General features: G+C 40.4%; 1 protein-coding gene and 1 long non-coding RNA gene across 4 annotated transcripts in view; one reads left to right on the top strand and one right to left on the bottom strand.

Moving 5' to 3' along the window:
- Window positions 1-22,152, top strand: part of LOC148185874 (uncharacterized) — a 34,041-nt gene extending 11,889 nt beyond the window's left edge. For both annotated transcript variants that reach the window (XR_015775491.1, XR_015775492.1), the window contains exons 3-5: window positions 19,589-19,740; window positions 20,963-21,024; window positions 22,015-22,152. This is a non-coding gene — a long non-coding RNA (uncharacterized LOC148185874). The remainder of the gene's footprint in view (window positions 1-19,588; window positions 19,741-20,962; window positions 21,025-22,014) is intronic.
- On the bottom strand, window positions 3,147-25,854 carry nrf1 (nuclear respiratory factor 1). Of its 2 annotated transcripts, none has more exons than XM_042511685.2 (12): window positions 25,216-25,854; window positions 22,383-22,482; window positions 22,021-22,165; window positions 20,884-20,998; window positions 20,605-20,731; window positions 19,569-19,709; window positions 15,774-15,932; window positions 14,838-15,050; window positions 14,651-14,749; window positions 14,227-14,384; window positions 10,390-10,511; window positions 3,147-4,300 (listed from the first exon to the last, which is right to left on the bottom strand). In XM_042511685.2, the coding sequence occupies exons 2-12, from the start codon at window positions 22,437-22,439 to the stop codon at window positions 4,140-4,142; spliced, it is 1,497 nt and encodes a 498-aa protein (XP_042367619.1). In that variant the 5' UTR covers window positions 22,440-22,482; window positions 25,216-25,854; the 3' UTR covers window positions 3,147-4,139. The 2 variants fall into 2 exon arrangements, with proteins under 2 accessions (XP_042367619.1, XP_042367618.1); XM_042511684.2 differs by having other exon boundaries at window positions 22,371-22,482; window positions 25,216-25,851.
- Between the last annotated feature and the right edge of the window lie 389 nt (window positions 25,855-26,243).

The raw sequence follows: 26,243 nt of genomic DNA, 5'->3' as shown, positions 1-26,243 counted from the left end.
CAGTGTCACGCAATGCAGCAAAGACTCTTTCCTTGTAAAACAAGACTCCGAGGTCCAGATAGTGGCCTGTGCAGATGAAAGTAATCAGCCAACAAATATGTATTCTCTCAGAAAACTTCTGCAATGATGTCACAGAGCTTTTGGATCCATTTACGCAAATTCCTCGAATTTCATAATGGCATTTTTAAGACTATGATTTTAAAATAGTTAGGTTTACAGCGTATTTGGAAATCTAAAACAAACAAAATATAACTATCTAGGAATAATAACAAATTTACCTCCTTCAGTGAACATGTTTCTTCTTCTCTCTTCAATGTTGTGTGTTGTTGATGATGTTAGTGTCGTCTGTGGATAGTTGCTTAGCTCTGCTGCCCTCGTCGACAGCAGTGCATTGATTTGCTTCTGCGTCGGTACTCCTGTCTGCTTCTCTGAACTGTCCCTTTAAGTTGATTTTAGTGCAATATTGTTAGTGGATCTTGTGAAAAGCTCAGATTTTGTAAACAACAGCGACTTTTATTTTGTTAAAGACACATTCCCTCATTGTAGGCGGAGAGTGTCAGGGCTATGAAAATTGTCTTTTGAGTGTTGGATCTTAGGAAGTAGGTTTGAATCCAGCCTGATCCTAAAATACCATACCGCAGACCAGGCAGGAAAGATGCAAGAGACAGACATCTCTTTGTCAGCCATTGACTTCTCTTTTGAAAGACCAGTTATCTTTTTTTCATTGAGTTAATGATTTTGCTGATGCAATCTGGTGTCAATTCAGGTTACAAATATTTTCTTATTATGTTTTAGAATCAAATAAAACAAAACAAAAAATGTTTATTGTTCACTTGAAACGCAGTGTAATTTTGTACTATATATATATATATATTATATTATATTATATTATGTGTGTGTGTGTGTGTGTGTGTGTACTTAAATACATTAGGATCCAAGGATTTCAATATGTGCAGTAGCTCATTTGAAGGCATTTTAAGACTGGAGTTGGCTGGAGTTGACAGCATCACTTTTTGTCCTTCTTGAACCTGTGCCATTTCATAACTCAGTTATGTTCAGCTTTAATGATACAGCTGAAAGGTTTTCGATGCACTTTGTGTAAGTGTAGCTGAGTGGATGGTGCTGAGAGAGAGAGAGAGAGATGGAGGAGGGAGAGGCTTAGGTAGCATGAGGTGTAGGCCTTTTTCTAAGAAAGAACGCTAATAAGGCCTTCTTAATCTGCAGTGACAGTTTGATGCGCATGCGTGTCACGCACCTACAATGACTCAAACATTATACAAAGTTTCTACTTCCTACAAAGACCCACAACAAAAGCTTGTGTGTGTTCCAGTTCACACAAGGGGGGTCCAATCTAAAAAATGACAGGAGAGAGAATAAAAAATAAAACAAGAAAGAAAACAGGATCTTTTCATCTGTGTGAATGCAACCTGCCTCAGCTTTAATCTGGAGGAAGAGCGGGATATGCACTGACGCCTGATAGATTAAGGCCCGAACGCTTCTCTCTCTGTTCTACTCTGCAACAGAAGGGCCCGGCAAGCAAATCCCAGGCTTTAAAGCAGAGGAGGTTCAGGCAGCTTATGATGTAATCACGGCCCTGTCTGTCACGGCAGGGAAGGTGGGGGTGCTGTAGAGGAGAGCGTGGAAGTTATCGGGTTTTGTGGCAACCATATCATTCTGGGAAAAATTACAGAGAAATGTGTTTAAAAAAAGGGAAGATCTAGTTTTAAAGTTGTGAATACCTGAAAGTCTAACATAAAGCTTCCTGTGTGTGTATATCTCATTTTCTATAAAGGAAGAGGTGGGACGAAATCGCTGTTTTTACTGCAGTTTCATGTCAAGACAAACAAGTCTGCAACCCAATCATAAATAACAAAACTGGTAAAAAGATAAGCAAAATTGGCATTGATATGTTTCTGGTAAATGTAAGCCTAAATATTTGCAATTTTTGTCTCCATAGCTCCTGAAAAAATACCTGGGTAAATATGGCTAGATACGTGACTCTATTTACTGTATTGCTTTTTGTTGTTTGACAGGTTTTGTATGGTGGGTTTAACAGTTTATTTGCTGAGAGGCATCTCCCTGCAGGGATTGAGTCCATTTTTGCAATGAAATTGCAGGAGTGGGTGAAAACTGAAAAATAGTTGCAATAGTTATATAATTTATTTATTCTCCTTGACCTTGATTTTTTCAGCAATTGCAATAGAAAGTTGCAACATCTTGTCTGTTGCCCACACGTTTCATTTTTCTTGTGTATTTTGCAGTAGAAAAATGTTTGTCAATCATTAACTTTCATGAGATGTTCATGCTCCACATCTCTTTATCCTCACACACAAGGAAATGAATTTATGTTATGTTATTTCATTTCATTTAGAAAGGGACCGTGCACAATAAAACTTTAACCTTATATAAAACAAGGAGAGATACATTGTACCAGGTTCTAGGGATTGGTTGAATTTGCATTAATTGTTGTGATTGCATCATTGTGACATTATGGAGAGGCTGAAATATGCTCTTAATAAGCTGCAGAGCTGCACATATTGCATGTAGTCATTATATTCTGTGTTAATATGAAATACACTGTCTACAGTTTGATACAAAAATTCAACACTTGTTCATTTTTTCTGCACAGTGATACAGCTACTGGTTGCAGTTCTGCAGAAAGACAATAGTTCTTACTGCTCATAACAAGGTCTTTGGATTATTTAGAGTAACAGGATCATGATTTCTGGATAGAGACATTGCTGTTGAGTTTTTCAGTTGTATTCTTTTTGGCACTTTGAGCACCACAAGCCAAGTGCCATCAAATAAAGAGTAAAAAGTACAATATTTGCCTCAAAAATGTGGTAGAAAAGAAGCAGAAAGCATAAATTGGAAATATTCAAGTACAAGTGCATCAAAATTGTATACAACCATAGTACTGAGTTACATTCCACGAGTGATCATCAGCCATCAGTGCATGTTGAAATATGAATTTTTTTGGCAAGAAAAAAGATGACTGGACTTAAAGAATTTCAAGTTGATTGAGTGGTTACCAAAAGTTGCCTCATCAACTTTATGAGGGCAGCCTGAATAGCATTTATGCATCCACTGATGGTTACACTTTTGGATGAAGAGTGAACTAACAATGAAGAGAGAAGCTGAATGAATAGAGAGCAGCAGCCATTTTATTGGACTTTATTTTTAAATAGTGGTGAGGGTTGAACCAACTGTTACAGCTGCATCAAACTAAGTTGATTCTGGCAAGCGATTATTTTTGTTGCAAGATTAAAGAGAAATGCCTTTTTGATATTTGCATCACAAATACTGCAGCTCTTGTTCAAGTATGACTAACAACTTGTGATAAACAAAGTGATGCAGACCACCCAGTCCTTAGTGACATACAAAGAAGTTCATGTTAAAAAAATAACATACCGAGGGGTGCCCCTATCCATGCGCTGTAAATAAATGGATTTGGTAGACAAAACGGCTGCTTCAGGAAGTCAGCTCAGCAATCCAGCAGTAAAAAACACTTTGTTGTATATCCTGAGTCTTCACGAATCTTGGCATGTGCGTGGACTACAGTAAAACGGCACAGGGGAAAAGCACACGACAAGATGGTTTTCCAACGTAATATTTCATTATCTAATTTGAGAATGTGTCGGGGAGTTTTCGATGAGTTGAGGTGGAAAGAGTTCAGAATAGTGACAGAAGATACGGAAAACAGAGGGGGAGTGATCGCTGACTATGGCACTGAATTGTAAATGCATCCTAGGAACAAAACAGTCAAGCACATCGACGATAGTGAAAATCCAGACCAGTGATCGTTACACACTCTGGGTGAAGCAGTGGTGGCTTTCCTCCCGGGCTTTTTGGTTCATCTTTGTTTGAAGTAAAGGTTGATTGAATAGAAATAAATACTAAATACTCAACATCACAGACCTAAAAAAAAACATGAAGCTAAATGGGAGAAAAATTACACCAACAAAAGCAATATCTTTACATAGTAAACACATTGATAACTCAGTTTCACTTCCCCTGCAGATGTACATTTAAAAATATATTTGACATTGTACACAGCATGATGTGTTGGAAAACAGTAGGATAAACCAATCTCCATGGTGACCATTCAGTGCCTCCTACTTCTTCCAGGATCTTAACTGTCACTGCTCCAGGGTCACCACCTCCACTGCCTGGCCGTCCAGCGTGACAGTGTTATCTATGCGTGTGGCGACAGGTGCCATGGCGACCTGGACGGGCCGGTTGCCCTGGGCCAGGCTGGTCACTACGGTCTGGTACATGCTGACCGGGATCTGGACCAGACCTGAGGAGGAGATGAAAATTCGTGTTAATAGTGAAACCTCTCTGTGAGGCCGTTAATCGAACTGCAGTCAGCATCCTGATGCTCGCACTTAGCAGCCACGAGCGAGCAACTGGGCATTGGCCAAAATAGTGACGTGAGTTCATAAGACTGATTGACTTTTGATCGAATACTGTAAAATAAAATAAATCGTATTTAGAATAACGTAACTATCTATTGTTCCTATATTTCATTTGGACCATTGGCTCCATAATAGTTAGCCTAGCCTAAGCGGACACTCCAAAGTAACCAACGCCAAATAATTAATGTATTACAGGATACAGCATTTGAAGCGGGGCCATGTTCGTTCTTATGACAGTTGGTCAGTGGAACATGAAGCCAAAAAACCTCTATTTCTGCATTATGAAAATACCAGGATCTTTAACATAATAAAACCCATAGAGCAAGCACACTTGAGACCCACTCTGGGCGTAATGGCTGAGTTCAGGTTTAGCACTCTGCTAACTTGAATGAGGATAAAATTATGTAGTCTTGCAGCTTCTCTAGACTTTAGAAATGTTGATTTGCGGGTTATTTGATGCTGATTTACAGATGTCTCTTTCCCAGTGCAAGTTCATGCAAGTTTGTGTAATTCCACCTCTCCCTACTATATAAAATCGACCTCAAAGCCAATGCCATTCATGGGGGTTTGCGCCAAGTCCAGCGTAGCTGTACAGCTACCTGGCTGACCTCAGTTTAGGTTACAGTTAGCTTGTTGGCTGCCCAGCTAGCTGTAACTTAGCTATACAGCATGGACCTGGCATTGGTTGTTTTATTTTAGCTGATAAAGTCATTTAAAAACCATAATTGAGAAAGTAGTTGAATTTGCTGATGTTATCTAGTACTCAGTACATTATTTTGCTACTTTAACTAGCGAGCAATTTGTCCTCATTAACAAGCAAGCTAACGTTAGCTAGCATCAGCCAGCTAACAATATATTTCACATGCTAGTATTTCCTCTGGGATCTTTTTTTAGCACAGAGGCATGCTGAAATCATAATATGTGGTATTGTATTTGATGAATTAACTGTTATCAGACTACAAGTGGGACAATAATTAGCTAGTGCGCCCCACAGTTATATTACATTAAAATCCATTCACCTACTGGCATTAAACATGATTAATATGTAAAAAGTTACATACAGGACCTTTAAAATAAAGTTACCAGAGAGCGTTTCGTGCAAAAATGTCAGACATGAAGATCTTAATCTTTCAGTATTGGACTGTATGTCAACAAGAAATTGGAGGGCTTGCAGAACTGATAGGCATATCTTAACAATTTTGACAATCAATTAATCATTGAAGCCATTTATCAGGAAAATGTGTAGCATGTTTACTAGTTTGAGATTTCCTAAATAAGAGGATTTGCAGCTTTTTGTTTTATATAATTGTAAGGTGATTTTGGACTGTTTAAACACATCCTTTTGGGCTTTGGAAATGGCCATACTTTGTTTTTTGACATTTTGTAGACTGAGCAGTACATTGTATGATAAAAACATATTAATCATTAAAAAAAAAAACCTTAACTGCAGCCCTGATGCTACCAAATACTGCTTGTTGGGCCTTTGGCCTGAGCTAATCTTTTCACTGGAGTTTATGTCTGACATGGTGCTTGGGAGGCAGTCAAGTCCAGGTAGTTGTCTGTGACAGAAGGCAGCCATGTTACAGAGACGGCATTTCTGAACAATGGTCCGATTGAACATTCTCAGCTCGCTTCCCCCATGCCCAGCTGTGTGTGTGAGTGTGTGTGTGTCTGCCTGTAGGGATTACTGCTGCAGTCACGTGGACCTCTGCCCCACCCTGCAAGCTGTCACAGTGTCACAGGCAGGCAAGAAGGTCAGTGTAGGGGATGGCAGTGGATCATGCCCACTTCCATTACTGTGACTAAGACAGTTGAACATTAAAGATAAAATATTATGTTCATTTTTAGGTTCATACTTGTGTTTGGGGATTCTATTTGAACATGTTTACATGCTTTAATGTTCAAAAAACAATTGATTTTCCTCATACTGTCTCTGCTGGAACACCTGTATTCACCTTGTGTCTGAAATGCTCCGTTTTTAGTGACTGTCTCTTTAAGCCTGAAGAAACCCAGTCTGCTCTGGTTGGTCGGTGTTTCTTGGTGTCTGTATCTCAGCATCTCTGCACCATCATTGCAGCCGGGGAATGACAGTAGCAGAGAATAGCGACACTTTCTACCACGAAAAATCTCCCATTAAAGCTTGTAAACACGTTTTTTTGGGGAATTTACTTAAAGTCGGTGAATAACTTTAAGGGCACTTATCTTTTGAACACAACAGCAAATGTTCCAGCAGGAATATTATCTGAAATCAGGGGGAATCAACCACATTAGCAGCCAAGATTTCGTGTTTCCCTGAATACAGAAATTAGGGAATTTCTTGGGGTATTAAAGTCATAAACCTGAGCAAGTTGGCTTGACTTCATTCGGCACATGATCCCTCAAACGTCTGAATCCAAACGTTTTTATTGTATTGTAGCATGAAGCACACTTTTTTTTTTTTTTTTACACATTTTACACTCTCCATATCATCCATATTGTAATTTAAATATTCACGTTAGTGGTAATTGTCTGTTACTGTATTTCTTTACATTTCTATTTTTACACACTTACATACTCAGCATATTATACATTATTATTTTTTTATTGGTTTAAAATTCTTTCATATTGTACTAATTATTTATGTTTACATTTACATACTGTATTTATGTACTTTTGCTTGTACCTACTTCCACTCATATACTTCTCTAAGCTGGCATTAGAGCGAATAACAAACCACAAGAAAAAGCATAATAGTTCCCCTTCAGTTGCACCATATACACACTACCCATGAATCCTGCCTGTAATATTTAAGGATTCATAGGAAATAAAATCAGGCCCCTTTTGTCAGGTTAGCTTGTTATTGTTGATCCACTAATGTGGGCCCTTTCTAAGCCCACTCGCCAGTGATTTGCGACAGGGTTAAGTTCTGCTGATGCAGGTAATTGTGCTGGCGGTGATTACGGAAGAGGGCTTAGGCAAGAGGGCACTGGGCCTGGTATGGTAATGTACAGGCAGCACAGCGACTGAGTGAAGGGCCTCATTCAGCCTCTCAAACATTGTTTCTTTAAGGGTCGAGTTTGGTGTGGCCGTGTGTATGTTAGTGTGTGTATGCATGCCTGTGTCAGTAGAGGGTGGCTACAAAAGCCAATCAGCGGGGTCTGGGCCGGTGCACTTCAAAAGGTGCTCTCCACTCCGCTGCAGTACTTGACTGATTAGCTAAGGTCAATAGTCGGGAGAAGGACTGGCTTTGGCAGCTCCATTAGTTGTTTAAGTGAGCTATTGTTGCCAAATGACTCCTTATGGTTTAGGAAGTGAGATGCCGAACAGCAAAGGCTCAGATGTTAGATTTGAATAGCTTGACTTTAGGTTAGTGTACAAATGTGCAAATACACATTAGCACACTGTGCATATTTTTGGATTTGCACAATGTTTACCTTTCTGATGTGACAATTATTTGGCTTTAAATCTTTTATTAAATATTCTGTGACACTTTTCTCCCATGAAATTCAATATTACATTTACCATGGTTCCTGCTACTTAGGGCAAGAGGGATTTAAGACTTCCTAAAAATTGTTTTAAATGCCACTTGGAATAAAATTTAAGACCAATTTTTCAGTAGCCAATGTTCACAAGAAAAAGCATGAACTGACATCAGTTTCTTAAGGTCAGGGAGAAATTCATCTTATTCTTCAAATAAATTTTGTAACATAAAACATTACTTTTTGGTGATGTTCGGGTTAAAAAGATTGTCAGCTGGACAAGACGTGTGTGACTTAGAACTTCCTGTGATAGAGATAGACTTTGATGTTTACATCTCTCAGCATTATGACCTGGGATGTAATTTGTTACTGTATTAATAATAAATTAAAACCCAATCTGCTAAAAGAGATGATTGGATTGAATTGTGTCGGCACAAACAATAATAAATATAATAGGAAAATACGACTACTAATAACAAATAATCATTAAAGAAAAGAAATGAAAAAAAGAAACGATAATGCATCAATTCATGGTTTCAAAAACTGAAAAGAGAAAACTTTTAAAATGAACATGAACCTTGAGCAATCAAATTACTTTTAAGCCAGCACTTGATACGCCAAATTACAAAGTCACTAAATCTTATTTAACGTGTGACTATGAGAAAGCTACAGGCTACAAATATGACTCAATTTGTTCTGTATTTCACATTAAGTGAACACCAGACTATGGAGCAGCTTATCTGGTCCGATATCTGGTCTCATATCATATTATTGATATAATATTGATATATTGTCCAGCCCTATTTCCAGATTGCTTTTAGCAAATGACATCAGATTAGCAGCCCTCTGATGTTAATCATTGACAAGCAGTAGCTTTACGCTCCATCCTCAGGATATTGACTGAACATATGCTAGAAAAGGCTGTTAATGCTTCCCAACAAGGACGTGACGATGTCATTACATACTGGTCCAATCCCAGCAGAGACGCGGTGTCACAGCAGCGCACGGAGTGTGCATGTAAGGAAGTCGACGATGGGGTCACACAGTAAACGTATCATTAGAAGAAGGGAGTAGTGCTTCAGAATACACACACACACACACACACACACACACACACACACACACACACACACACACACACACACACACAAAACACACCATCTGTCACATCAGCACAGAGTAGATTAGGGTGAAGGAGCTCAGAGGCCGCAGTGCTGCTGCAGGGAAGCTTACACTTAGTGAGACTAATTAGACATGCCATTGGCTGGGGGACACACACAAGGGCCAATTAGTAAAAGATGTGATGTCAAAAATTTGTTGATAAAAAAATTCAGCTTTCTGTTAGTATGTTTCCAGATTTGTCACGATAAAAAAAATCGCTTACAATATATTCCTAACCACTGCAGTCTACAACCGCCCAAAACAGGATAAATAAATAAAGGTAGGCCTGTAATGGTTGTTGCATTCGTGCCAAACTGTCGTGGTACGGGAGTCACAGACACACAGCTGCACGCAGAAAGCACAGTATGCAGATTGAAGAGCGACGTGGATGGGGAGTCTACAAGTGTGAGTGGTGAGAACGTGAATGGAAAGGCAGCAAACGTGATGACGTATGATGTCATCAAAGAGATGTGCCGATAGTAACTGCGTCGGTGCTTTGAATGTAGGATAAAAGATGCTATTCAGTTTTATAGCTTATTACTACTTGTTGCCTTTCGAATGGTGTGATACAAAAGTGTTTGAGATGTTCCTAATTTTTATGATAAAAATAGTTTGCTTAAGTTTCCAGAAGGCAAAATATTACCTCGGTCCTCAGCAGGGGATTGTTTCTGTCTTGCACTACTTTTTGTTCAAAACAAAAGAAAACAAATGCACACTTACGCTTTTGTTTTTTCCCTGTTGTATGGACCTCGCACCGTACCGTGACTCCTAAACCCGAAACAAACCTTGACTTCTGAGTACCACGCATTGACTGTATTAAAAATGGACGTAGCTACGGTGACGTCACCTATAAGTTTAATTTTTGCAGCATTTGGTTTACTGGAGCAAGATACATACGCTTGTCATGAGAGACCCAAACCGCTTTTTGTACCAGGCTTATTTCTGCTATAAAATTGACCATTTTAACATGAGTTTCTATGGGAGCTGACTCACTGTTGGAGCCAGCCTCAAGTGGCCATTTGATTGGCTACTGTTTTTGGCGCTTCTGCATTGGTTTCATTTCTCAGCCTCTGAGCTTGCTGCTTGATACCACTACACGTCTACGTGTCAAAGTGTGCAGCATAAAAATGTAACAATCTAACCATGTAGGCAAGATTTTGCATTAGTTTCAGTTAGCTGTACCCAATAAACTGGCCACTGAGTGTAGTTTGACACAAGATATCAAACTTTACCAGAGTGTCACTAAATGATCATCTGGTGCCATAGACCATAACAAAAGTGATCTTATACTGTAAATGACTTTATGTAAATTCTGTCATTTTATTTTGCATGTTGATGATAACTTTCAGTACCTGTGGCATCTTGAACCCCTGCCAGTGCTCCAACAGCAGCTGCTGTCTCTGCCAGGACAATCTGCCCTCCGCCTTGTAGAGTGGCCTCTGCCAGCGTCGCTACAGCGTGGGCTGCTGCCTCACTGCAACACACACAAACACACACATCAGATAAAGTGTACAATATGTAAAAACACAATGCTTTTCTGTGCATATTATTTAGAATTTTAAAAAAGCAACACATGAGATGGACTTATATTTTAAGCTTCCAAGACACAATCATTGGCACAAAACTGAAGCACACATACACACTCAGTACATGCACACACAGTCTGCTCACAAAGGCAGGGTTATTACAGAGATGTGAGGTGAAGAAGTAGGAGTGTATGAGCTGTAAGAGGCTTTTCTAGTCTGGACTTATGGAGAATCTGTCACATCTCCCTAAAGGCCAGGTGCTACGGGTCTAACAAAGCAGTTTTATTAACCAGATCTATCCAGTGGAATTACCACGAGCCTATTACGGCACCAGCTTCGTTATGAACTAATGGAACTGTTCACAGCTTGGTTGATAATCACATGTTAGATAGAAGTGCAGACGGTCAGTTAAGGAGGAGGAGGAGGAGGAGGAGGAGCTGAGTGCAGTAAGCAGTAACAATGTGTGATGCTGCTTAGCAAGACTATTGCAGTAAAGTGTAGCAACACTGATTTAATAATGTGTCTCATTTGATACATTTTGGAATACAGTTTGGTGTAATTTTTGGTCAAAATTTCCACACAGCGGAAAAGACAGTGGGAGAAAGAGGCTCTTTTCTCCCTCTGGAGCTGGAAAACAGAGACATAATGTTCCAGAGCCTGTGGAGCAGAGAGCCCAGGTTGGCTTGGCTCAGGTAAACAGGAGAGGGGAGGGGAGGGAGGACTCAGGTGGGTGCAGGTAACAAGCCCCAGTGGGACATACCCATACACACCTGAAATTACTGCCTCGACACTCCTGCAGTGAAAAACCAGCTACCACATTAGCATCTCAGCAAGTCTGACTGGTGAATTTGGCAAGTTGATAAATAAGGACTTTTATCTTTTGTATTGTCAGACTTCTCTTTATATAATATTCACTGAAATACAGAGGACCATTTCTGTGGAACAACCTTGTGCCATCACTACACAGAACATCTACATTATCATTGTTCAAAAAAACATCTGAAAAGGTCTCTAATTTGCAAAGACTCATAGCTCTCCATTGATTCATTTGTAATGGATTTCAGTTGCATATCAATTTTATATTCTGCTGAGTCTTGAAATGTTGATATATTATGCAATCTTTAAAAAAAAATCATTTTCTTTTTCTGATAATTATAATTATTAAATCGGGAAGGTATCTAAAAAGCCATTTTTTTTGGCCTCTAACCTCTCCTGCACAGTGTTTTAACTTTTTTAATTTGCTTTTTCTGTCTTTTCAATACATGTGTACAAGCAAACAAAACTAAACTAAATTGGACCTTTGATGATGATGTGAAAGATCATGAAAAAAACTCCCCAAAACTAACTACTTTTATTCATGACCACGCTAAACCTGCTCTGTTCTTGCAGTATAATCAGATACGGATGGGTGTTAAGATTGTAATGGTACTACTACTCTTAGAGATGCTGCTTTTTGATGCTGTACCCAAACATTACTCTTAGTGCCCTGACACACCAAGCCGACAGTCGGCCTTTGGTCAGTGTTGGACAGCTGGTGAGCGTCTGTCGGCCTATTTTTTAGCGGTGTGTTGGCAATTGTCAGCCCTTGTCAGCCTTCTGTCAGCCGATTCAGCACGCTGAAACAGCTGACATGATGTCACTCTAGTTCAGTTCAGTGCATGATAGGAGAAATGCAAGTAAGGAAAGAAAGAGACTGAGTTCTTTTGAAACGGTTCATAATTGGGTGTTTTTATTAATCACTAGCGCTCATCAAATATCCTTTGCTCTTTCAACATCAGGTTGTGTTGTTAATATGCTAACTGGCTATCTAACATCCTAAATTCATCCTGTCGGTCCTCCAGTTTTCTTTTTGAATGATGAATAGAGACTACAGCCGCCTCCTGCTATGCAAAGTTATTTCCTCTCACACAGATGCAGACCGTACTAGCTGGTTAGCTGTTGGTTGTAGTCTATGCGGTGTGCTCAAGTGCAACTTTTTGGCCAAGACAGGTGATGTAAGGCGACACAGCCTTGCTGGCTGCTCGTTCTTTGATTCTTTAGTGCATCTGGGCCTTAACCAGACTTTGGGGCATTTAGTTCTGTGTCACTGTCTCTCTGAGCAGGATCTGTGTGTGTGTTTGTGTATGATAGAGGCAGAAGCCTAAATAAATCTATTTTCTTATATCTGCACGACCAAGAGAAGAAATGTTTGAGCTTATCAAAGTACAGTCTTTAGTGATTGAGCTCTGGGCCCAGTTGATACCACCTCTTGCCCTCCGAGGACCATGATTTAAGATCCGTTTGTAGATCCCATCTGAATACAGTTGTGTGTGGCTAATTTCCCTCCAGAAAAACATACCGCCAACAACAACCCTTGTATGTCTTTTATTTTTAGAGTGGCTGCAGCTGAGACATTTGTCACTGTTAGTAATATGACTGAAAACAGTACTATTACCAGAATCAGACAGTCTATTGCTAAAAGTCTCTATCCTCAATTCTGTCTTTTAATTATAGGATCAAGTGCAAGTTCTACATGTTTTTTTTAAGTAAACATAATTTTACTGCGCTTTTAGCACGTGGAAATGTGTGGTTAACGACCGATGTAATGGTTGTGCGCCTTGACTCTATAAAAGCTACGGGCTAATTAATTAAATGCTAAACCTGGATGAGAGGTAGTTGACTCATCTCCAGGGGACCCCGGTGACCTGCCCTGGCAGTTGTCCCGTTCTCATCCAGTTGTTAGAGCTGCCCGACTAATTATGGCCTGGATGACTCCACCGCCAGTAAACGACGACCCTTGAGGACTGTGTCAGTGAAAGCTGAGCACCGAATCCTTCAGTATGTGTACATGTCTGGATATTAAAACCTTGTGTACGATTTTACAGTGACAGTTTTGGGGCTGTCACTGCTTTTCTGTCGCCAAAAATCCATCCTCTGTTTCCCCTCTATTACACATTTTCAAGTGTGAGGAGGTAAAATTTGTGACCTGAGGATACTAGCCATACTACACATAAAGAAATGTCTTAAAAAATATTAAACAAGTGTACAAAGTTTGGCTTGATTGTTTTGTTGATGAGAGTTATAACATTCAGTGTCCACAGACAAAATAATTGCTATTTACTTGACACATTTCCCCGCTTTGGTGTAGGGTAAGCATTTACACGGAGCCTAGGGCATAAGTAAAATTGGCATTTTGGCTGTTGCCATCTTGGCTCTTTGGAGCTAGAAGTGAGCCGTGGTGACTATATTTGGACTAGAGGGTGGAGCTGTAGAGTTATGCAGAAATTCATCCCACATACGGTTGTCATGGAAAGAGAAATTAGCTTTGGAAACCACAACTTTTTTTTGTACCAGGCTGTAAACATGTTTATTTCTCCTGTAAAATTGGGCATTTTACCATTAAGCGTTTAGCGATTTACTTGCTTTTTGGTGTTAGACTCAAGTGGCTGTTAGCGGAACTGCAGATTTTAACATTTCAGCATCGGCTTCATTTTCCAACACTGGAGGTTGCTGCTTGTTTGCAAGTTTACTGTATATCTATAATTTAACATTCCCTTCTCATTTTGACATCATCCCCTTCAAAGTTAAAGCCACCTAAACAACACCAAAATGCTATTCGCTTGCGACTTTAAAAGCCTTGTTTCCGTCAAGGCCTTGTAAAATAATTTCTTTTACCATCCTCACCTGTTAAGAGCCATTGTGACGGTGGCTCCGGGCTGCATTTCGTGACTTGCGGCGACGGCGGCTTCTGCCAGGGATGCGACTGCCTGTGTGGCCTCTGAGGCCTGAGTGGTCTGGATCGTCATCTCGCCGCCCTGCAGGGTGGCCCAGTTCTGCTCCACCTGGATCGGAACAATATATAATTTCAAACAGAAAGCAAATTAGGATCTGCAGTGAATTTACAAAGATTGCATGACAATGACTGTTTGGTGTTGAATGGACAGCTCCCGTTAGGAGCGCTTTACACACTTTACTGAATTTTCTGCGTAGTGTTTGTTTCTGTGACTCAGGAATTAAGTTTGTTAGATCAATTAAGTGTTTTAGGAAACATTTATGTCTACACTGATCAGAATGTGTGTTCATATTGTAGTATTAATATGAGTGTTACCTCTCCGTCAGTCACAGTGGAGTAGTTGACCTGAGCCACAGTCACACCAGGCAGCTCTGACGCATCTGCCAGGGTGGCAACTGTGTGTCCTGTGCCAACCTGAGAGGACAAAGTGAAGAGACAAACTTCAGATTAAGTGAATGAGATTTTAATTTGAAGTGCGCTCCTCGCTGGTATGATAATGTACCTGGATGAGCGAGACTGTTCCATCAGGGTTGTTGATGGTCTGTACCACAGTTTGTGAGGGCACAAGGTGAGCGATGCTCTGCGCTGCAGTCAGGTGGTGCTGGGTGGTGGTTGTCGTGGTTACCTGGTCTTCAAAAGCATACAACAGATCCTCACGGCCGTGCTGCTTGTAGCAGTTCTTAACGATGGTCCGCAACGCCTGCGTCCACGAAACCTTGGGAAACATAAAAACAATGTAAGGCAAATAGTTCAGACTGGTTTAAAAGAACACTTCACTACATAACAAAAATACATATTTTTTGTCTTGTCTATAGAGCTATTGATGGGTCTAGATTGTTTTGGTGTGAGTTGCAGAGTTTTGGAGAGATGTCTGTCTTCTCTACAGTGTAATGGAGCTACATAGCACTCGGCTTGTTGTGCTCAAAGCGCCACAAAAACCCCCAAAACATTTAAAAAAAACTCAACAGCAATGCCTCTTTTCAGAAATCATAACCTGCTAACTCAAGATAATCCACAGACCTTGCTGTGAGAAGTTTCTCCAGGAACGATTTTCTTTCTACCAAACTACACCTTGACAAATAGCACGACAGTGAAGATTAAAAATATGTATTTTTGATTCTGGAGTGAACTGTCCCTTTAAGGACTACTGACATTAAATGCCACTTTACAGATTATAGTCCCACAGTTCTCATTATCAAACATCATTAATGACTGACGAAAAGTCAGATCAAAAACTTGAGTACCATTACTGCTTTGTGTAGTTAAGAGCCACTTTGGGAACTAATGTACAACGAGGGAAATGGCATCTTTTGGAATAAACTGTTAATTTTTTTCCCCTTCTGTATTGTGCAGAAATTGGGGCTTACCGAGAACAAACGTCATTTAAAGTAGGCAGTAAAGGAAACGCATGACATCATTCTGCTAGTATTCCTCTCACCCTCTGTTTCTGCTCCTCTGTGCGGACGTCACTGCGAACGTTGGCCCAAGGGATGTCCTCAGGCCACCACACTGGCTTGCAGCTCTCTTTACCCCAGCCGGGCTTCCCTCGGCCCGTCGAGTACTTCAGCATCTCTGGGATGAACGCTCGCAGCTGGGCCTAGAGCACAGGAGAGACCCACGAAGAAAAAATATGATACAGATACCAAAAATTCCAAAAAGGAAAAGCCGCAGTGTCTCTCTCAGACACACGTAAGCGCACACGCCCTTGAGCAGGCAGCGGGAGGCACGTATTGATCGGGCACCCGCTGCAGGGTGCTGAGGTGGTCGAGGAAGGCCTGCAAATAGAAACAGGCTTTCCAAAAGGAGAACAATGTGATCATGTTTATTAACAGACCAATCTATGGCTGTGGCTCCAGCCTGATGTGTCAGACAGACACCATGGGAGCATCAGATCCGACAGTCAACCCGTCCTCACAAAGGCTCCACTCCGCTCAGTGCACGTATTAACAAGGACAAGCCGGTCAATATTGTAAAAAAGAAAATCAATGACAAAAACATTACATTTACTTTGATAAGCACTACTTTATGGACTTGTGTTGAGACTCTGTTATTATTATTGTACACTGACTGTATCAATGAGGGCTTGTTCACTATATTTGAGTGTACCATTCACAGACGCTGGAGCCAAACGTCTTTAGAGCAGGTCCTTAGAACTAAAAAAGCCACTGTAATCGTGGGCTGATTGCTTTGTCCTGGAGTTAAGAGACCAGCACTCAAATAGTATAATAGTAGTCCATTCTTCAGAGCTTAGGGTTGTAATTGCCACTAATTTCAAAAGAGGAAGCTATTGGATTTTTTTTTTTTGCACTGTTAGCACTTTTTAGAGATTGTAGAAAATCCTACAACACAAACAAGTTGGCCACTGTTTTGTGGTCCTAAATTAACACCAAGGATGGGAATTGATGAGTAAAGAGATGTTTGCTTGCTTGAAAAGATCGTTTTACAGACATAACAAGCAGCACTTTTGTTTTCTTTCTTCATGAAGTGAAACCTCACTTTGGACTGTTTCTTCCTCTCTGCCGTGACTCCTTCTTGTTGCAAGTTTCCAGCAGCATAGATGCAATGAGTCTGACATCAGAAATACATACCAGCATTGGTAAGATTGGAGGAATATGATTCTGATGGATCGGACAATTTGAAACCAGTTCTTGATTCCCACCCAGTATTACCACACAGATAAGATAACAGCATTTGAGTCACATCTGCTTCTTTCTCTTCTCTGACTGCTTTGTCTGCGTTGTTGCCTGAGAGTCCTCCAGAGGTTCGCACTGTGCCCCAAATCAAGGACAGGAATCTAATCTGATTTGTTTGCTATTGATCACTCGCCAGCATTCGTACTTCATGTGTGGCAGAGAGCAGCATGCCTATCCGCTCGCCATCACCATCAACACTTTCCAGAACAAGAGTGCACTCACACTTGCTGACAGGCCGGGGTGGGGTTTAGTGCCAATGTCCTCAGTGTCCTGGTAATATGCAAGCATCACCGGGGGATTATATTGCACAATGAGGCACTGCAGCGTCTGCCTGCCTTGACATCACGGGCTAAATTTGGTTGCGGGAGAAATAAATCCATCTCTCCTCCCCCACTTAGACCCCCTTTTCTGACTCACAGACTACCTATATGCAGTCCTGCAGCGCAGCACGTAGAGATATGACAAAACGATAGAAAATGGATGGTCTCTATCAGACCAGCTTTGGAAAAAAACGGTGGCTGCAGTGATCTCTTGGAATACTGACAAAACAATTTGGGATTAGCCCAAGAAAGACGGACTTAGTAGCAAAAAGATGCTTGCATTTCCACCTGTGGCTCATCCATGTGTGGATGTATGTGGATGCATGTGTGTGAGGCCAGATGGCCTAATTACAGTGGCGAGTGAGTTAAGTGGCATGTTGTGCCCGCACCCACTACCCCAACCCCCCAAATCCTAATCCTCCGGGCAATGCTCCAATCAGCATTTAGGGAGGCGGCGATGTTGCCGGGTCCTTGGCCTTGTCAAGGCTAGGGGGTAATTATGGGCTCAGGGCTGGACCCGGGATCACCTGCTACAGATGCTTCGTATATCGGGCTGGCCAGGGCCGCTGTCTGTGTCACTAATGCTCACTTGGGATTTCTTCAGCTTCATGAAACTCACTGCAGATATCTAATAGAACAGTGGGTCCGAACTTGTGGGTCACTGTCCGAAAGTGGATCGTGGGTCCTTTCTGAATGGACCGCAAGATACTCGTGGCCAAATGTGTGTAAAAACACACTTTATTTGAAGAACAGTGAATCTGCAGCACAGAGCTTTTATTTTGTAGTATGGTTTCCTGATGTAGAGTGAGAGAGATGTTTCTGGCTGTGATAAATGGGGTCATTTTTGGTGATTTTTATTTTGGCAGGCCTCTGGGTTTGGAAGGCATGTTTTCTTTAAAAATAAACAAATTTTAAAAGAAAATGAAGAAAGAAAAATAACCTAATAGCCCCAAAAGAAAAAAAACATGCTTTCCAAACCCATGGACCCGCAGGTTGGGAAACGCTGTCATAGAAGACAATAAAGCCTTTTTGATGTCCATCAGGAGCACCAGGTTTCAATTGGCTCCCTTTTGTTGCAGTTCTCATACTGGCCATTTCTAACCATCCCATCTCCAACACTTTGCACACACACCTTTATAAACACCTACACCTTTCCATCTGGCTTGGCCCGAGCTGAGTGAGGCAACAGGTTACTCACGATAATCTCATCCTACAACCTCCAAGAAAAACAAGCACCGACTAACACCTGCCCTCCGAGGACACACTGCTCGCTGGGATTGGCTACCGCTGCTCCCGGGGCTGAGCGCCGTCTCTGAGGGCCACTGTCATGCCGGCTGCTCTGACGATGATCCAGAGACTGCGTCAGCAGCACTGGGATGGCAGTGTAAACAAGCCGGGTTCCCTCGGGTCAAATGAGCTACCTAAGCAGCCAGTGGCGCTAATGTTGCAGTGAAAGACCGACTCTTTAAATCTTGTTCATTTTTAAAATTAATTTATCCTTTTTTTTTTAATCGGTTGTGGCTAATTTTGAGTTTAAGGTACACATTATGCAATTTTAATTAGATTTTAGGTTTTGGTTAACATGTTTTATTCCGAGGTAAAGCTTTAAGCTTTATTGATATTTTGCTTTGAGAAACTTGATTTGATTTAACTGTGAGAATATTTTCATTTGTTTTGTTCTGAAATATATTTTCATGGTAACTGCACTTATTTGGGTTGTTTAATTTTTTTTGTATGTTGTAAATAACAGCTATAATGGAGTATTTTTGGTAATAAAAGAAAGAAAGAGCAGCCGACTCGGCACACGCACTAACTAGTACCACATCCTGTCTAGCAAAGGGAGGAGGCTTTGCTTGTGTTTGGATGCAGGCACTGTATGCATCAGGCATAATGTCTGCCTGAATGACAGTGTGGAAGTCGCTCTTTACCATGAATGTGATGCAAGTATTTTAGAACTGTTTTGTGGGTAAATATGCATGAATCAAACTCATCAAATGACACCAATGGATGTGCAAAAAAAGATAAAATTGATTGGTTGACCTTGATACATACACAGTAGCTCAAAACAGACGCAAAACAAAATCTATGGTTCTGATTTGTTGCCAACTGGTGCCCTCTGCTGGGACCATCGACACTGTTGTTTGTACTGGATATACAAGGTTTTCATACTTGTATGAGAGGAGGTTTGTTCATAGGTGAGCACAGAGCGTTGAGCCTGACCTGGGTCATCTTGTCCACAGAGACCGGGATGCCATCGATGGTGAGGGGGGGCAGCTCTGAGGCCAGCTCTCCACCAGCAGGGGCGTGTTCAGCCAGAGCGTTCTCCAGATCCTCCAGCATCATGCTTTTGTACTTCCTCACCTGGGGGACAGAAAGACAGTCCGTACAGAAGGTATTTCATTGAGGACCTGTGTCCACATAGTGTATTTTTCAGAGAAGCATCTTTTTTGATTTGTTCCCGATGAGGAGAGGGTGTATTTGACTGCATGTGCACTCAGAGTCTTCTTTAAGAGCTCCTCGGCTTTTCTGTGTGCTTGTTGTTGAACTTTTAAAAAAGGCTCTGGTGTCATTACTGCCGCTCCTTTGGCTTATTTCTATCCCGAGCTTTATATGTCAGATAGAAACTATTGCAGCATGGACAGAGAAGCTCATTTGGGGGAGCAGATCGGCCAAACACTGAATGTTGCTGGTGAGCTTTGTGCTTTTATAACCAGATTTGCACTGTGTAAGGTAGCTGTTAACTGTATAGTAAACCATCTGTTAATGCAGCATTACATCAGCTACCTATCTAACATTAATGTCAAGATATTGTTGTCATAGAAACAAAAGCTTGGGAAATAGCAAATAGCTTGGGAGCTAATTTTCATCAATTGTCCCTTGCCTGATATTAAGGGGCGTCCTAAAATAATAATGATAATTTAAAAAATACAATATGAAGATACAGTATATACAATGCCACACAATATAGTTAAACATGCACAAGTTAAGAATGCACAACCCAATTTAATAATATGATTGGATATCCAAGTAGCGGATGATGCAGGCACAGCATGAGCGCAGTTATTTACTTAAATTAGTGCTGACATTGTTGGTTTTCAATAAACCATATTTCCTCACATTACACTTAAATGAATGATATGATTGGGACTCCCTAGTTGATCGTGGTACTGTGGTCCATTGCTGAGATGCTCTAAAGCTAAATCAACAGGAAATGAAGACTTAATAATTGCTGATAACTGCTGCCTGTAACACTCACCACGTTCTCCAGAGGAGCAGCACCAAACACCTTGAACACAGGGTTGGGTTTGGAGGGAGAGATACACAGCACTATGGCCTGCTGGCCCACTCTGGTGGTGTACTCATCCAGGGTGGCTCGCAGTTTCCTGTAAATACACACACTCATTTCACATATCAACTCTGTCTGAGTGTGATGAGTGACCTCAGGTGCTGAAAGAATCTTTGTGTTGTCATTGTTTGAGGGAAAATACATGGTAGAGGTTTTGGGAGTTTTGGCTTGTTGGTGTTTTCAGCTCACCTGAGCAGACGGGTCTGCTGCCTCTTGCGGATGGAAGGGTTGGATTCAAAGATGTGAGGCCTCTTTCTTTTCTTCCCAGTTGCCACGGCAGCAGCAGCCGCCATGCCTACCGGCCCTGAGAGAGAAAGAGCGAGTTTGACTGTGAGTAAAAGCAGAGAGCAAGGCGAGTACACACTCTTTAGATTGTATGAGCGTTGTTTTTTCTCTCTGATTTGAGTTTTAACGTACATTTCAAACACACGGCCTGCGGGATTCAATTTTACTTTTGGATTCAATTTGAAATTTGTTTTAAAAAGATGAAAGTGAGATTTAAAATCGTGCCGGGTTGCAATAATGGCTCGCTGGCACCGTTTGACCTCTTAAAAAAATTAAAAGCAGACCTTCTTAAACATCAAATTCAAGGACTTTTCAAGGAACGTCAAGGCTAAATTCCCTGCAAATTGAAGTCCCTAACATGGCTCAAGGTTAATTCAAGATTGCAACACATTTTCTTGAACAAAATTAAAAGACTTTTCCATGACTTTTCAAGGATCCATAATACTTTTTTCCTGCCTCACTTGCCTGACAAGTTTTCAAACATGTCAGATTCAAAGTACATTCAAACATAATTCCAGCTAATTGGCATAAAAGGGAAAGACGGAGAACAAGGAGAAAACTGAGAAACGTCACACAATGACGCATATTAAGAGCTGCGTTACATCGATAGCTTCAAAATATAAATTTGCTGTTATGTTACATTATGTGAAAGGTTATCCTTGGAAGATTACTGTAACAATTTATCACAAATGACAAAAAGCCAAAACACAAAAATATCCTTCAATTTCTATTCTTGCACAAGATGTATCCATCTAAGCATTGTCTGTTTATGTCAATTTTCAAAAACTATCAAGGCCTTGATTTTCTCCCATCATATTCACAAAATCAAGGATTTCAAGCACCCATGAGAACCCCGTTAAAGGAAAAAGCCAAAAAAAGTCAGATGGCATTATAGCAGAGTGGCACAGTTGCCATGTAACAGTCCACTGGCGCCACCTGCTGTTCATCTAAAGGCCTCACACTGAACTTGCATTAAGCAAAATGCACTTTTACTAACTTGGAATCACCACATATTTGGTTTCTCTCGACTGGTAGACGTACCTGCGGCAGCCAGGTGAGCGGTGACCTCATCAGTGCCAGCCGAGTTGAGGATGTCCGTGTCGTCATAAGGATCATCGTCTGGCGAGGACGTGGAGTCTTCCTCAGCGCTCATCATGGACGCTTCAGTGAAGGTGGCCACATGTACCTACACACAGTAATAATCCAAGTAGAACGAGTTTAAATATACTGAGGTGGTATTTTTTCTGTTCTAGTCAACAATCTAACTAGCTGCTAAAATAGTTTAAATCTCTTGTGATCGGTGGAACTTGTTCTAAGAAGGATGACTGCCTCGTCATCCCTCCTGGTCTCCACTGTTTAATTATTGCTGCTTATAAGTGCACGTGCTGGACCTGTTGGCTTACGGCGCTGGCCTCAATGGTGGTCATGTGTTCTGTCTGGTGAACGACGTGCTCGTCCATTATCGGCCACCTGGTCTAGACAGTTGGACCCACGGTACAGTGACTGAGGAGAGAAAGAGGAAAACTATTTTTCATTGATGTGGTACCTGAGTAAATCTGTTCATTATAATAGCACAGAACTTGTATGGGAACAGTCCCTGCTGTGTTGAAAACTGACATGCAGCCTTGCAGATGCATGTCATTATATAGACACAAGGATGCAACACATTCTACCATCTGTCCTAAAAAAAAATCGACTATTATCTATATTGCAAGATGTGATTACAATCATGTGACGGCATAACATTGTCGTGCTGATTACACATGATTGAAATACAAATGAATCAGAAATACTGCCTAGTATGTTCCTCTTAAAGACACTGCAAGTACTCTTATTTTGTAGAGCTGCAACAATTAGTTGATCAAGAAATTAATTGATCGGAAGAAAAATAAGCACCACTAGAAAAGCACGATAATATCAATATATGTATGTATAATATATGTCATCAGCTTTAACATGAAACGCTGGTGGCTCAGTGGATAGAGTGGGCACCCTATGTCCCCACCTCAGCCCAGCAGCCACGGGTTCAATTCCGGTCTTGACCCCCCCCCCAATAAATATTGGCATCAACTTGAAATAAACATTTGTGCTACTATGAAAGGGCTACAAGATGACACTTTAATTTGTTAAATATGTCACATTTTCAAAGGTTTTGGCTAGTTTTAAATATTTCCAATTATATATATATATATGTTGTTTTTTATCTTTTTTGGCCAAAAGCAAAGAAAGGGATGACAGCTTCTCCTGTCACCGACTGTAATCAATCAATATAACATCATATCGTGATGAAATCAGTGATTTACACCCCTGCTAAATAAGTGATCTGAAGACGTCACTTTGGGCTTAGGGAAATTGTGATGAGTATTTCTCACATTTATATTTTTTGACATTTTATAGACGGAATGATTACTTGTGAAAATAATCAGCAAATTGATCGATAATGAAAATAACTTTTAGCTGCAGCCCAGCATTTTGTATATTTATGTGAACTTGAATGCACCATGGATGCACCACCGCTGCTCTGCCACTAGAGGGCTTCTTACTGCAGCAATAAAAATATTAATTTGTGACCAAAGCATGAAAATAATGTTTATTTTCCCATTTATTCTGTGCTAAATCATAGCTCTTGCAAAGAACTAATGAGCACGATATGAATTCAACACATTAATAGACATTTCTTAGCACTATTTAGATATATATTGATTTTATTTAAATGGGAATTACTGATAGCAGGAGAGAAAGTAAGTAAATGCAGTCAGTTTGAGACAGTGAATGTGTGAAGTGCATGTGTGTGGAATAATACTAAAGTCTGACAGATGGATGAAACCCACTAATAGAACAAAGGTTCAACTCCATACAAAATACTTAAAATCCATAATTCAATTAATGTGTGGTCAGCGTGGACAAGCTTTTCTGACTGAAATGAACAACTTGAAACTTCAGACATCAGTTTGTTTGTTTTTTGTTGGTACTGCATACAAATGCCTTTCACAAATATTTAAACCTTTGAAACCTGAGCAAAAGTTTAATTATCTTCAAAAACATGGGATAAGGCAATGAGTAAATTGCAAGAAATTGATAAAAAGTTAACCTGAAAATTAATTTTTAAATAAAAAAAAAATAAAATATATATATATATTCTAGCATTTTTTTCAGGTTATTTCCTTGTTTGTATTTTTTGCTTTCCTATTTAAAAACAAATCATTTTCAGTTAATTTTCTTGTACTCTTTACTAATTTGTTGCAAACTTTGGGGTCGTTTCTTGTCCAGTTGCTCATTGCATTCCTCCTATGTTTTGGAACAAAATCAAGCCAACCTGCTCAGGTTACAATGGGTTAATGTGGATAACATGTGCAGTTTATTCATAAAGGGCAGTTAATCAAATATTTATTTGATCAGATCAATCCAACACACGTTTCCTCGTTGAAATAGACTTGGGCAGGAACAGTGTTACCAAATTGTTGCAAAATTAAAAATCATAAGGGGTCAAAATATTTTATTATCTGCAGCCAGACAGCTTTATCTGCATCCAATCCCCTGTAACAGCTACAGGACTGTAGCTGCTTGATAGGATCAATGGGATGATGCACGAATCGGTGCACGACTCGACAATAACAATGATGTTTAATCCCATCAGTGGCCTGTTATAGTGCAAATATACTTTCACCTCGTCAGTGCGATCGCATAGCAAACTGTATACAATAGATACCGTGAATGCTCGGGTGTTACAGTGGTGTAATGTTAGCCGACTCGCCGGGTCGGTTGGCTGCCAAACTGAGCTAAGCTAGCTGTCCTACATTTAGCTAATAAGCTAGCTAGCTAACCATTTGGCGGTGCAGCTTCGGTCATCTGAATGAACATTGAGTACGATCGAAAGCACCAGTAATTTCGCGATGTTCGGACACTGAAAATATATAAATTCAGTGAGCAATCAAAGGTAACAGTTTAAGATCGGCAGGGCAGCAGCTAGCACGAAACCCGCGCAATATGAAACAAAACAGTGCGCTACAGCGACAGGCCGAGCGGCCTGCGTCTCATCCAGCTATTCTACTCTTTCTGAGCTTGTTGTCGAAACGCGCCTACAACATGATTGTCTACAAAAAACCACGTAGATATCACAACCCTGCTCCAGTCAACATCTAAACAATCTGCATCTTTCACCCCAACGCTGCCGGGTTCGATGATGCGGCTGCGCCGGGGCTGAAATAGATGGAGATTGCGCGGTAGGGCACTAACCTCAGAGCGGCTGCGCTACTTCGGGCCTGCGCCGTACAGTGGGGATGGTACCGAGCTCTAATGGACGACAGAGGGGAGCCAGCAGCAAACACAGCAAACACAGCAAACACAGCGAGCAGACAACCGCACACAACACTGAGCTGCACTAGTGCTGCCTTCAGGTGCCGCTCCTGAGCTTCTGCAGTCACGATCCGTACTCCACACCTGCATTTTAAAACGCTTTTAACCCCCCAAAATGGATGCAAAAGCACATTTCGAAGTTGTTAGTGTTGATTCATTCATTTTTTTTTGTTAAAAAGATAGACATATAATGACGTGCCAGAATGGTCAGAAAACGCGTGCAGCAGAAATATCAACTGTTTTTTCATTATAAAACATTTTTTAAAATGATAAAATTCAGTTATTTGCAGGTGTTGAAAAACCGATTTAATCTGCATAATAATAAACCCCCTATTTTTAGGACTAGTACAAAAATTCACATAGGTAAATATGAAAAAAAAAAGTTTATAAAGCAGTTAAAGTTGTTGCAAAATCAGTCCAGTATTCATAAAGGTATATGTGAAAATAGTTTTTTTAAAAAGTAGGCTTTTTGCAATAGTTGTAAAACCAGTACAATATTCATAAAGTAAAGGTATCTACAGAAAAACAAACCTCTTATTTTTAGTACCAGTTCAAAAATCCTTGTGAAAAAACTCTAGTTTATAAAGCATTTGAAGTTGTTGCAAAACCAGTACAATATCCATAAAGGTAAATGTGAAAATAGCTTAAAAATTAGGCTTTGCAGTAGATGCAAAACCATGACAATATTCATTAAGTAAAGGTAGCCTAAACATGAAAAACCTCTAGTTTATAAAATAGTCAAGTCCGTTTTATTGTGTTGTAATATGTTGTGTTGTGTGTAACCAAAACTGAAACTGTTTGTCACTAATTTTATGAATAACTTTTTATAAAATATTTTGGATAGATTTAGAATAATTTTCAAGAGGTTGACTGGTAAAACTATTTGTTTAGAAAAAAGAGGTATTATA

The sequence above is a fragment of the Plectropomus leopardus genome, chromosome 22 (assembly GCF_026936395.1).
Source record: "Plectropomus leopardus strain MGB_pleo_1.0 chromosome 22, ASM2693639v1, whole genome shotgun sequence".
Classification (NCBI taxonomy): domain Eukaryota; kingdom Metazoa; phylum Chordata; class Actinopteri; order Perciformes; family Serranidae; genus Plectropomus; species Plectropomus leopardus.
The sequence above is the reverse complement of the archived record's forward strand: the minus strand, read 5'-3'. Positions and strand labels throughout refer to the sequence as shown.